Genomic DNA, 13,489 nt, shown 5'->3' on the forward strand with positions numbered 1-13,489 from the left:
CGTCCTGCAAAGATGACTACAAGAGCACAGCGCAGAATGTTCAATGAGGTTAAGAAGAATCCTAGAGTTTCAGCTAAAGATGTACAGAAATCTCAGGAACATGCTAACGTCTCTGTTGACGAGTCTACGATACGTAAAACACTAAACAAGAATGGTGTTCATGGGAGGACACCACGGAAGAAGCCACTGCTGCAAAAAAGACCATTGCTGCACATCTGAAGTTTGCAAAAGTGTACCTGGATGTTCCACAGCGCTACTGACAACATATTCTGTGGACAGATGAAACTACAGCTCAGTTGTTTGGAAGGAACAAACAACACTATGTGTGGAGAAAAAAAGGCACAGCACACCAACATCAAAACCTCATCCCAAGTATGGTGGAGGGAGCATCATGGTTTGGGGCTGCTTTTCCTGGGGCTGCTTTACTGCCTCAGGGCCTGGACAGCTTGCTATCATCGACGGAAAAATGTATTCCCAAGTTTATCAAGACATTTTGCAGGAGAATGTTAGGCTATCTGTCTGCAAATTGAAGCTCGACAGAAGTTGGGTGATGCAACAGGACAACGACCCAAAACACAGAAGTAAATCAACAACAGAATGGCTTCAACAGAAGAAAATACCCCTTCTGGAGTGGCCCAGTCAGAGTCCTGACCCCAACCCGATTGGAGATGATGTGGCATGACCTCAAGAGAGCGGTTCACACCAGACATCCCAAGAATATTGCTGAACTGAAACAGTTTTGTAAAGAGGAATGGTCCAAAATTCCTCCTGACCGTTGTGCAGGTCTGATCCGCAACGACAGAAAACATTTGGTTGAAGTTATTGCTGCCAAAGGAGGGTCAACCAGTTATTAAATCCAAGGCTTCACATACTTTTTCTACCCTGCACTGTGAATGTTTACACAGTGTGTTCAATAAAGACATGAAAATGTATAATTGTTTGTGCGTTATTAGTTTAAGCAGACTGTGTTTGACTATTGTTGTGACCTAGATGAAAATCAGATCAAATTTTATGACCGATTTATGCAGAAATCCAGATATTTCCAAAAGGTTCACATACTTTATCTTGCCACTGTACATAAACTTCACACTATATGAGTATGATTAGGAAAGTAGGCAACAGTGAAACAAAGACGAGGGAAAGAAAGTATGCCATCACATTTCATTTCAACGCCTTAATACAAAGGACCATAGTCCGTGGCCACCGCTACTGAGTCAAAGCTCTGTCATTGTCAGGTCAATGCTACTGAGTCAAAGCTCTGTCATTGTCAGGTCACTGCTACCGAGTCAGAGCTCTGTCATTGTCAGGTCAATGCTACCGAGTCAAAGCTCTGTCATTGTCAGGTCAATGCTACCGAGTCAAAGCTCTGTCATTGTCAGGTCAATGCTACCGAGTCAAAGCTCTGTCATTGTCAGGCCACTGCTACCGAGTCAAAGCTCTGTCATTGTCAGGCCACTGCTACCGAATTAGAGCTCTGTCATTGTCAAGTCACTGCTACTGAGTCAGAGCTCTGTCATTGTCAAGTCACTCCTACCGAGTCAGAGCTCTGTCCTTGTCAAGTCACTGCTACCGAGTCAGAGCTCTGTCATTGTCAAGTCACTCCTACCGAGTCAGAGCTCTGTCCTTGTCAAGTCACTGCTACCGAGTCAGAGCTCTGTCCTTGTCAAGTCACTCCTACCGAGTCAGAGCTCTGTCATTGTCAAGTCACTCCTACCGAGTCAGAGCTCTGTCATTGTCAAGTCACTGATACCGAGTCAGAGCTCTGTCCTTGTCAAGTCACTCCTACCGAGTCAGAGCTCTGTCCTTGTCAAGTCACTGCTACCGAGTCAGAGCTCTGTCATTGTCAAGTCACTGCTACCGAGTCAGAGCTCTGTCCTTGTCAAGTCACTCCTACCGAGTCAGAGCTCTGTCCTTGTCAAGTCACTCCTACCGAGTCAGAGCTCTGTCCTTGTTAAGTCACTCCTACCGAGTCAGAGCTCTGTCATTGCCAAGTCTAAGATGGATCAAAGCTGAGAACACCCAGAGAGTTCAGTGGCAGTCAGCGAGGCTGTAAAAAGCGGGCCTCCACGGCCAATCACAGAACCCGGTCTGGAGCAGACAAGACACAGCTGTCTCCACAGTTGGCTACGGGGTCCTCTGGGAGTGTTCGTAATGGCCGACAGAGATTTCGGACCGCGGTCCTTGGTGCCAGACTCTAGCGGGCCTCACTTGCATCCCGCAATCAGTTTCATACTTCTATGATTACCTTTAAAAAATGTGGTGTTGTGTAACCTTGCCTGAGCGCCACTGCAGAAGTAAGCAGCCCCATCACCTGGACGGTCTGGAATGCACACCCTGTCAACATAGGGAGGCTTTTAAACCTGTTTGTTTCACACACAATCAGCCATTATTGAGAGTGGGTTTAGCTAATGGCTTTTTAATAGGCCAAGGGGTTTTACGCCCCTTCTCAGTACAGCGTGGATGGCTGCCACTTACATCCTTAAATAACATTCCACTGACTGCGACGTCCTGTGCGTCTCTGTTTTTTAATGACCACAGCCCAAAGCCGACAGGAAGGATAGAGGGCTTAGGTACACAGTATCGATCTGACTCAATTAGGCCTATATACACAAGCCAATTTGCGGTTGTTTGGCCAACCTATTTGTAAGTGTTCTGGTTCAATAACACAAGTATTAATGTGACTTTAGACTGACTTACCAAGCATGGTGAAAGTTGTTATGGAAGGATGAGCATGAAATAACTTTTCTAAATGGAAGGTAAAGTACAAGGCCCACAAAGGAAAGAGGAATACAATAAATAAATAAGACATTATGTTGAGATGTGTAGCTATGGAAAATAATACTCATAGGGGATGGTGTCGACAAGACAACAATTTGGTAGCCCATTTAGTCTGGAAAATACTGTTTCACAACAACAATATCAAATAGTGTTGTCTCAAAACCAAGGCCGTGGATGTTAGCAATGCAGTCCAATGGGTGATAGAAAGACACTGCAGAGCAATACAACAGGAACAACTACATGGCACAATCATTTACCAAAGAAATACTACAGTCACGCCAGAATGCCAATGAGTAAGCTTATTCTACTTTAATTGAACTCAACTAAATTTAGTTAACTTGTTTATTTTCAAAGGTCTTGTTTATTAAAGTGAAACATAAATAAATATTGTATTTTATAGTCAGACTGTCCAAACAAGGAGAAAAGGTAATAATTTGTAATAGGAACAGGAATATCACCTAAGGCCACACAAAGTATTATTAGCAAAAAAAGTATAATTATTATAATTATAAATATGATATAAACATTGGAAACTCACAAGTTAGTATACCTTGGAGTTCAGTGGAAAAGTTTTACTGAGGCAATAAAATGTTGTTCAGCGACATCCTATTTGCATATTGTGCTGGGACACATTTGAAAGATTCTTCCGAATGCTAGTTGTATTGAACTTTGTGTTCAATTACACACCAGTCGGGCAAATTATTGAACATGATAGCTAATACAATAAGAGTAACCGAATTGAACCCAAACGTTGATAATAACACCACTCATTAAAAGTCTTGTTAGCGGAATTACTTTTGATCGCTAGTCACTAATATTATTATTATTATTATTATTATTATTATTATTATTATCATCATTATCATTATTATCATCATTATCATTATTATTCGGCTAATAGGTTGTTATTGTTATTGCTGCACGGTCACATTATTTTTTCCATGGTTTTCATTATCGAGGTCACAACATTAATGCAATAGCTTATTCAGCCATAACACAAAATGTTAAATTGTGTAGTGAATTGATAAAGAGACATATTTAGCCGATGTTTTTGTTGGGGGTTAGAATTGATAGGTGGCGTCGATTCCCTCCGTAGTAGATTTCGGGAAAGTTCAGTCCAAACTCGCCTCTGTAAAATGTTTACGTGAAAAAATGTAGGCCTATCCATATCTTCTTCACTAAATATCAACAGAGCTTCTTGTTAGATCGCGTAATGTCATGTTTCTAACTGATGCATTCACATTAGATTAAATGAATAGCTACGATTAGCTCAACATAATGTGTGGTAAACGCACACGCGTAAGCTTTCTTCAGAAGCGGCTCATATTTCCCAATACGCACGTATAGGTGTATGTTTTTGCTTAGCACATCACACAGTTTGACTATTACGAAATAAACATGAGAGAATTTTAGCCTAGTTGACAAAATAAATTGCCTTTAGAATTCATGAGGATCATCGGCTTTTTTAGATTTGATAATTGACCCGCAAGTGTGCAATCCTCAATCTTGCCCTTTCAAGTCTGGAGTTGCACGCGATATGTATTTCACCCGTGACAAGTGAGGGGGAATTTTCAATTGTGTAACATTATGTTGTCCGAAAAAAAATCGAATGCAGGTGTGATAAGCCAAATGATTGTTGCCTATAACCTAATATAGGATGCGATAATTAATGTCGACTGAGCATTGATATTTCAATTCCCTGCTACACTCAAGATAGTAGCCTAATCGTGTTGAAAGGACAGTAACGGGTGGTCTTACCTTGTGCGACTCCAATGTTTACGAGGACCAGAAGAACGAGTCCAGGTATGGTACACATTCGCAGAAAGTGCCTCGCAAGTCCTATTCCAGTTTTCGCAGACTGTCCACTTTTCCCCATTATAGGTAGAGTAAAACAAACACCTTGCTGATGAAAGACACTGTTCGTAAAATAGCAGTTGTGGTCCAGATGCAGTCGAGGTGGTTGTTGTCCGTTATAATAACGGTCAGTTCAGAGGATAATGTAGAAAGAGAAAGAATATGGGGGGGAAACCAATGGGTTCAGGGGTCCCAGGACTTGAGTCAAAGCACTGACTCGCGCAGCTCCGTGCACGCAGAGCGAATGCCACCGCCCTCTAGTTATCAGCTACCCTCCCCTTTAGAATAGAGGGAGAAAACCTAAGAAAATAAAGTACATTCCGTCACTAGGTTTGTTATTACACATTCGCTAAAACAAGTTACATGGATGAGCTTCTCATTGTGCAGTTTATATTTAGATGCTGGATTCGTTAGAAGTGTTGCGTCCAGGGCTGTTTCATTCTATAGTTCATCACCATACAACATCAACTCCGTTCATCGCGTGCATTATATTGCTTGCTCTGGAGACAGTGCGGGATCCTTACCACGTTTCTTTGGCCAATCCAGCTCCTACCTCCTACCTATGTCTGCCCCCTTACGACCATTTTAAAGACCCGGACTGGTATCTGGAATGGGAGATAATGTATCTTCCCGACATGTACCTACAACCAGGGGCGCAACTAGGATTTTAGAATTGGGGGGGACATAATTATATAAATATATTTTTTATTCAATCGGATAAACAATCTAAACAGCCTACCCGACCACTCAGAGGTGTCCGCATGGTCCTAAAGCACACTGGTGCCCGGTTTTGTATCACATTCCAATCACGGGGCGGCAGGGTAGCCTAGTGGTTAGATCCCCGAGCTGACAACGTACAAATCTGTCGTTCTGCCCCTGAACAGGCCGTTAACCCACTGTTCCTAGGACGTCATTGAAAAGAAGAATTTGTTCTTAACTGACTTGCCTACTTAAATAAAGGTCAAATAAAAACAATTAAAAACTGGGGGGAGGGACAAAAATGTGTTTTCAGAATATGGGGGGTCCCCATTGAAAGTTGCACCCCTGCCTATAACATTTACATAATACACTGCTCAAAAAAATAAAGGGAACACATCCTAGATCTGAATGAATGAAATATTCTTATTAAATACTTTTTTCTTTACACAGTTGAATGTGCTGACAACAAAATCACACAAAAATTATCAATGGAAATCAAATTTATCAACCCATGGAGGTCTGTATTTGGAGTGACACTCAAAATTAAAGTGGAAAACCACACTACAGGCTGATCCAACTTTGATGTAATGTCCTTAAAACAAGTCAAAATGAGGCTCAGTAGTGTGTGTGGCCTCCACGTGCCTGTATGACCTCCCTACAACGCCTGAGCATGTTCCTGATGAGGTGGCGGATGGTCTCCTGAGGGATCTCCTCCCAGACCTGGACTAAAGCATCTGCCAACTCATGGACAGTCTGTAGTGCAACGTGGCGTTGGTGGATGGAGTGAGACATGATGTCCCAGATGTGCTCAATTGGATTCAGGTCTGGGGAACGGGCGGGCCAGTCCATAGCATCAATGCCTTCCTCTTGCAGGAACTGCTGACACACTCCAACCACATGAGGTCTAGCATTGTCTTGCATTAGGAGGAACCCAGGGCCAACCGCACCAGCATATGGTCTCACAAGGGGTCTGAGGATCTCATCTCGGTACCTAATGGCAGTCAGGCTACCTCTGGCGAGCACATGGACCACTTTGGCCCCCCCAAAGAAATGCCACCCCACACCATGACTGACCCACCGCCAAACCGGTCCTGCTGGAGGACCGGTCCTGCAGCAGAACGTTCTCCACGGTGTCTCCAGACTCTGTCACGTCTGTCACATGTGCTCAGTGTGAACCTGCTTTCATCTGTGAAGAGCACAGGGCGCCAGTGGCAAATTTGCCAATCTTGGTGTTCTCTGGCAAATTCCAAACGTCCTGCACGGTGTGGGGCTGTAAGCACAACCCCCACCTGTGGATGTCGGGCCCTCATACCACCCTCATGGAGTCTGTTTCTGACCGTTTGAGCAGACACATGCACATTTGTGGCCTACTGGAGGTCATTTTGCAAGGCTCTGACAGTGCTCCTCCTGCTCCTCCTTGCACAAAGGTGGAGGTAGCGGTCCTGCTGCTGGGTTGTTGCCCTCCTACGGCCTCCTCCACGTCTCCTGATGTACTGGCCTGTCTCCTGGTAGCGCCTCCATGCTCTGGACACTACGCTGACAGGCACAGCAAACCTTCTTGTCACAGCTCGCATTGATGTGCCATCCTGGATGAGCTGCACTACCTGAGCCACTTGTGTGGGTTGTAGACTCCGTCTCATGCTACCACTAGAGTGAAAGCACCGCCAGCATTCACCTAAACATCAGCCAGGAAGCATAGGAACTGAGAAGTGGTCTGTGGTCACCACCTGCAGAACCACTCCTTTATTGGGGGTGTCTTGCTAATTGCCTATAATTTCCACGTGTTGTCTATTCCATTTGCACAACAGCATGTGAAATGTATTGTCAATCAGTGTTGCTTCCTAAGTGGACAGTTTCATTTCACAGAAGTGTGATTGACTTGGAGTTACATTGTGTTGTTTAAGTGTTCTCTTTATTTTTTTGAGCAGTGTATATTCAGTTCCTCCTTGATCAAGGAAGCCCTTAATAGTACAATAGAAAACCGCATATAAACTGTTCAAGGTTTTAAAGGAATATCACATTTAGCCTAATAGTGTATAGGATATTATACCGCAAAAGCTAAAGGGATTTTCCAACCTCTTGGGCGACCCTCAGCAATTTTATGTATTTTAACTTTTCAACAGCTAACACACCTGATTCAACTTGTCAAATAATCATCAAGCCCTTGATAAGGTGAATTAGGGATACTAGTTCAGTGGTACAATGTCTGAGGGTCCCCGAGGAGAGGTTTTGGGCACTTAAGTTATACCTTATAGTAAAGTAACATGTCTCATGGCCAAAGGAGATGTCAGGAAGGCACTGGACAACAGTCTTTCAGTCTTGTATTTAGAAAAAAGGTGAGGTAACAATGGTAGCTAGTTGATTTCGATTTAACACTTTATTTCCTCAACACTGGGGCCTCTCGGAGGTGTGTTCTTAGTCCCCTCCTGTACTCCCTGTTCACCCACGACTGCGTAGCCAAACATGACTCCAACAACATCATTAAGTTTGCTGACGACACAACAGTGGTAGGCCTGAACACCGACAACGATGAGACAGCCTATAGGGAGGAGGTCAGAGACCTGGCAGTGGGGTGCCAGGACAACAACCTCTCTCTCAATGTGAGCAAGACTAAGGAGCTGATCGTGGACTACAGGAAAAGGCGGGCCGAACAAGCCCCCATTAACATCAACGGGGCTGTAGTGGAGCGGGTCGAGAGTTTCAAGTTCCTTGGTGTCCACATCACCAACGAATTATCATGGTCCAAACACACCAAGACAGTCGTGAAGATGGCACGACAAAACATTTTCCCCCTCGGGAGACTGAAAAGATTTGGTATGGGTCCCCAGATCCTCAAAAAGTTATACAGCTTAACCACCGAGAGCATCCTGACCAGTTGCATCACCGCCTGGTATGGCAACTGCTCGGAATCTGACTTTAAGTCGCCACAGAGGGTAATGCGTACAACCCAGTACATCACTGGGGGCATGCTTCCTGCCATCCAGGACCTATATAATAGGCGGTGTCAGAGGAAAGCCCATAAAATTGTCAGACTCTAGTCACCCAAGTCATAGACGGCAAGCGGTACCGGAGCGCAAAGTCTAGGACCAAAAGGCTCCTTAACAGCTTCTACCCCCAAGCCATAATACTGCTGAACAATTAATCAAATGGCCACCGGACTATTACATTGACCCCCCCTCCATTTGTTTGTACACTGCTGAAACTCGCTGGTTATTAACTATGCATAGTCACTTGACCCCTACCTACATGTAAAAATGACCTCAACTAACCTGTACCCCCACACGCTGACTCAGTACCGGTACCCACTGTAAATAGCCTCATTATTTTTATGTTATTGTGTTGCTTTTTTGTGTACATTTTTTATTATAATGTTAATTTTTTACTTTAGTTTATTTGGTAAATAATTTATTCTTCTTGAAATGCACTGTTGGTTAATTAACGGCTTGTAAGTAAGCATTTCACGGTAAGGTCTACACTTGTCGTAATCGGCATATGTGACAAATAAAGTTTTATTTGATTTGATTTAATATTTTACAAATTGATCCACAAAAGTAAGACCAGCTAGAATAAACTGCTTTTAGTGAACCCTTCACAATTATACTACACTCCTTTACTTTAAACACTGCCTCACAACAAGCATCTCATATAGGACACCATGGCTGACAGACAAACATCTCGTATAGAACACCATGGCTGACAGACAAACATCTCGTATAGAACACCATGGCTGACAGACAAACATCTCATATAGAACACCATGGCTGACAGACAAACATCTCGTATAGAACACCATGGCTGACAGACAAACATCTCATATAGCACACCATGGCTGACAGACAAACATCTCATATAGAACACCATGGCTGACAGACAAACATCTCGTATAGAACACCATGGCTGACAGAAAAACATCTCGTATAGAACACCATGGCTGACAGACAAACATCTCATATAGAACACCATGGCTGACTGACAAACATTTCGTATAGAACACCATGGCTGACAGACAAACATCTTGTATAGAACACCATGGCTGACAGACAAACATCTTGTATAGAACACCATGGCTGACAGACAAACATCTCATATAGAACACCATGGCTGACAAACAAACATCTCATATGGCTGACTGGCTGACTGACAAGCATCTTGTATAGAACACCATGGCTGACAGACCAACATCTCGTATAGAACACCATGGCTGACAGACCAACATCTCGTATAGAACACCATGGCTGACAGACCAACATCTCGTATAGAACACCATGGCTGACAGACAAACATCTCGTATAGAACACCATGGCTGACAGACAAACATCTTGTATAGAACACCATGGCTGACAGACAAACATCTTGTATAGAACACCATGGCTGACAGACAAACATCTCATATAGAACACCATGGCTGACAAACAAACATCTCATATGGCTGACTGGCTGACTGACAAGCATCTTGTATAGAACACCATGGCTGACAGACAAACATCTCGTATAGAACACCATGGCTGACAGACAAACATCTCGTATAGAACACCATGGCTGACAGACAAACATCTCGTATAGAACACCATGGCTGACAGAAAAACATATTGTATAGAACACCATGGCTGACAGACAAACATCTCGTATAGAACACCATGGCTGACAATAATTTGTTGCATACTAGAATTCTAGAATCTCCAGGGGCGCAAGAAATTAGTCAGAAGTGCACACACGGTTGATAAATGAGGCCCATGGTCATGTCAAAATGTGTCTGGTTTAAGAAGAGCCTCAGGCCTGGTCATTACAAAATGTGTCTGGTTTAAGAAGAGCCTCAGGCCTGGTCATTACAAAATGTGTCTGGTTTAAGAAGAGCCTCAGGCCTGGTCATTACAAAATGTGTCTGGTTTAAGAAGAGCCTCAGGCCTGGTCATTACAAAATGTGTCTGGTTTAAGAAGAGCCTCAGGCTCGGTCATTACAAAATGTGTCTGGTTTAAGAAGAGCCTCAGGCTCGGTCATTACAAAATGTGTCTGGTTTAAGAAGAGCCTCAGGCTTGGTCATTACAAAATGTGTCTGGTTTAAGAAGAGCCTCAGGCTCGGTCATTACAAAATGTGTCTGGTTTAAGAAGAGCCTCAGGCTCGGTCATTACAAAATGTGTCTGGTTTAAGAAGAGCCTCAGAAATCAAAAGACTACAATGTCTGTGCTTGGCCCCGGCCAAGTCTCTCCCCTGCCTGTTCATCATCATCATCATCATCATCATCATCATCATCACAGCCTTAGCTACCAGTACTAACATGATGAATCAGAATATGCTGGTCGGGAGCCACACAGGACCCCAGCTCTTTGTGATTATATGGCCATCCCATAGATTAGTGTTTTTCTCAGCAGGCTGCCGTAACCACTTGTGATGTCTATAGTCTAGACTAAGGCTTGGCTTCCTTCTTCACAGGGAGAGACAGTGAGACTCCACAGGTACAGTAGTAAAGCTCTCTGATCACCCCACAGACCTCATAACCTCGATGTCAGAGAAGGTGTCCAGCGACCGGACGTGCCGTTTGGAATCCCAGTGCTGACAGGGCAGAACGAATCTGTCAGGACTAAGTAATCAACTGGATAGTTGCTGTTATCATAATTGCTGCCCTCTGCTCCCAACAATGTGTGTGTATGTATATGTGTTTGTTTGTGTGTGTGTGTGTACGTGTATTTTTTAAATATATTTTTTTTAACCTTTATTTAACTAGGCAAGTCAGTTAAGAACAAAATCTTATTTTCAATGTGTGTGTATGTGTGTGTGTGTGTGTGTGTATTTGTGTGTGTGTGTATGTTTGTGTGTTTGTGTGTGTTTGTTTGTGGAGTGTGTGTGTGTGTGTGTATGTTTGTGTCTGTATGCTTGTGTGTATGTGTGTGTGTGTATGTGTGTATGTGTGTATGTTGTGTGTGTATGTGTGTGTGTATGTGTGTGTGTGTGTGTGTATGTGTGTGTGTGTGTGTTAGTTTGTGTCTGTGTATGTGTGTATGTTTGTGTCTGTATGCTTGTGTGTATGTGTGTGTGTGTATGTGTGTATGCGTGTCTGTTGTGTGTGTATGTGTGTGTGTGTATGTGTGTGTGTGTATGTTTCTGTGTGTGTGTGTGTGTGTGTGTATGTTTCTGTGTGTGTGTATGTGTGTGTATATGTGTGTGTATGTTGTGTGTGTATGTGTGTGTGTGTGTATGTGTATGTGTGTTTGTGTGTATGTGTGTATGTTTGTGTGTGTATGTTTCTGTGTGTATGTGTGTGTGTGTATATGTTGTGTGTGTATGTGTGTGTGTATGTGTGTATGTTTGTGTGTATGTTTGTGTGTCTATGTGTGTGTATGTGTATATGTTTGTGTGTGTATGTGTGTGTATGTGTATGTGTTTGTGTGTGTATGTGTGCATGTGTATGTGTTTGTGTATGTTTGTGTGTGTATGTGTCTGTATGTGTGTGTGTGTATGTGTGTGTATGTGTGTATGTGTGTGTATGTGTGTGTATGTGTATGTATGTGTGTGTGTATGTGTGTGTATGTGTGTATGTGTGTGTATGTGTGTATGTGTGTGTGTATGTGTGTGTATGTGTGTGTATGTGTATATTTTTGTGTGTGTATGTTTAAGGGGTTGTGTGTGTATGTTTAAGGGGTTGTGTGTGTATGTGTATATGTGTGTGTGTGTGTTTAAGGGGTTGTGTGTATGTTTAAGGGGTTGTGTGTGTATGTGTATATGTGTGTGTGTGTGTGTGTGTGTGTGTGTGTGTGTGTTTATGGGGTTGTGTGTGTATGTGTATATATGTGTGTGTGTGTGTGTGTGTGTGTGTGTATGTTTAAGGGGTTGTGTGTGTATGTATATATGTGTGTGTGTGTGTGTGTATGTTTAAGGGGTTGTGTGTGTATGTATATATGTGTGTGTGTGTGTGTGTTTAAGGGGTTGGGTACAAAAGAAGACACATTTTCTTCTTCTCCTTCTTTGTAATCTTCAGCAGAGGAGTCTGCTGCCCTGCCCTTATACCAGCAGGCAGCATGATGGGGACCTGAGGGAAGACCCAATGGCTTTCAAACACAGTCATCCTAGCTGCAGCAGAAAACACTCTGCTCCCGCATGACGGTGGTTTAGGGACAGGTGCCACCGGTGCCACGGCTACGATGTGTTGTTATGCAAAAGTTGGCCGTGGGGTGATATTTAATCTTTTTAAGTAGTTACATAATTGTACGCTTGACATTCAATCAGTGAATAGGCTCCGGGGGAATAATCACATCCATAACTTCTAATCTAATATCAGGATTAAACAAGATTACAATGAGGTGGAAGGGTGTGGGGGAGGTGGGGGACAGGGGGACGGGGGATGGGGGACACCTGATGCAGTCATACTATTGAAAAATGGAACCAAAATAACAAAAATCCTTTCACATCACATTTAATTTGAGTTGTGGGGAGGTAGAAGAGCCTGGGCCCCGGTGGCAATCTCATTCCTCTGATGGCTGGGACTGACCCTGTGCTCTCTCGTCCCAGGGATGGGGTGTAGCCTTCAGTCTGACAGGCAAACAAAAGCCACAATAGTCCGACATCAGGAGTAGTACTTCGGCATCATCAAATATATATATATATTTTTTTTTTAAGATCCCTGAACAACGGGATTTAGTCGAGGGAAAACACGGAGTAGCAAATTAAATGGAATTGAAAATCCTTGGTTGTTGTTTTCGTTGTGTCCACGTCCATGTTCTGTAAAGGATGGATTACCAGGTTGTTCATTAAAGTCCTGGTTATTTATTGTACATGTGGACAACAGCAATTTGTTAATGTTCCCTATTAAGATGAACTTGATAACCTCTAGAGCGCAGTCAGCTGTTGTGCTGCATTGTCCTTATGTCATTTAATCTGGCGTGTAGGGTGAAATTTCACCTAGATGCTGATCTTGGGTCATTTTTGTATTTTCCCCACTAATGGGTAATGTTAGGTTTCAGAGAGGAGAAGATGGTCCTAGATCAGATCCTATATCTCTCTATTGTGCCAAACATTAGATTCTAAAGCCAAATTTGAACCCACGCACAACCAATTCTTACTAACTCCGGAAAAAATAATCCCTATTAGTCGGCCATTAACTCAGTGGGTCATGTGACCATCCTAATGTCAAGGGATTGGCTCAAAGCCTGTATCAGACCACC

General features: G+C 43.3%; 1 protein-coding gene and 1 long non-coding RNA gene across 2 annotated transcripts in view; one reads left to right on the forward strand and one right to left on the reverse strand.

The window, feature by feature from the left end:
* unc5ca (unc-5 netrin receptor Ca) overlaps positions 1-5,166 on the reverse strand; it is a 290,202-nt gene extending 285,036 nt beyond the window's left edge. The window contains 1 exon segment of the mRNA XM_036979368.2: positions 4,537-5,166. Within this exon segment, the coding sequence (XP_036835263.2) occupies positions 4,537-4,654 (118 nt within the window). The 5' untranslated portion in view covers positions 4,655-5,166.
* LOC149982766 (uncharacterized) overlaps positions 1-13,489 on the forward strand; it is a 460,292-nt gene that overhangs the window by 186,891 nt on the left and 259,912 nt on the right. The window lies entirely within an intron of this gene.

This window comes from Oncorhynchus mykiss, chromosome 6 (genome assembly GCF_057628025.1).
Source record: "Oncorhynchus mykiss isolate SJ-2025 chromosome 6, ASM5762802v1, whole genome shotgun sequence".
In the NCBI taxonomy this organism is placed as follows: domain Eukaryota; kingdom Metazoa; phylum Chordata; class Actinopteri; order Salmoniformes; family Salmonidae; genus Oncorhynchus; species Oncorhynchus mykiss.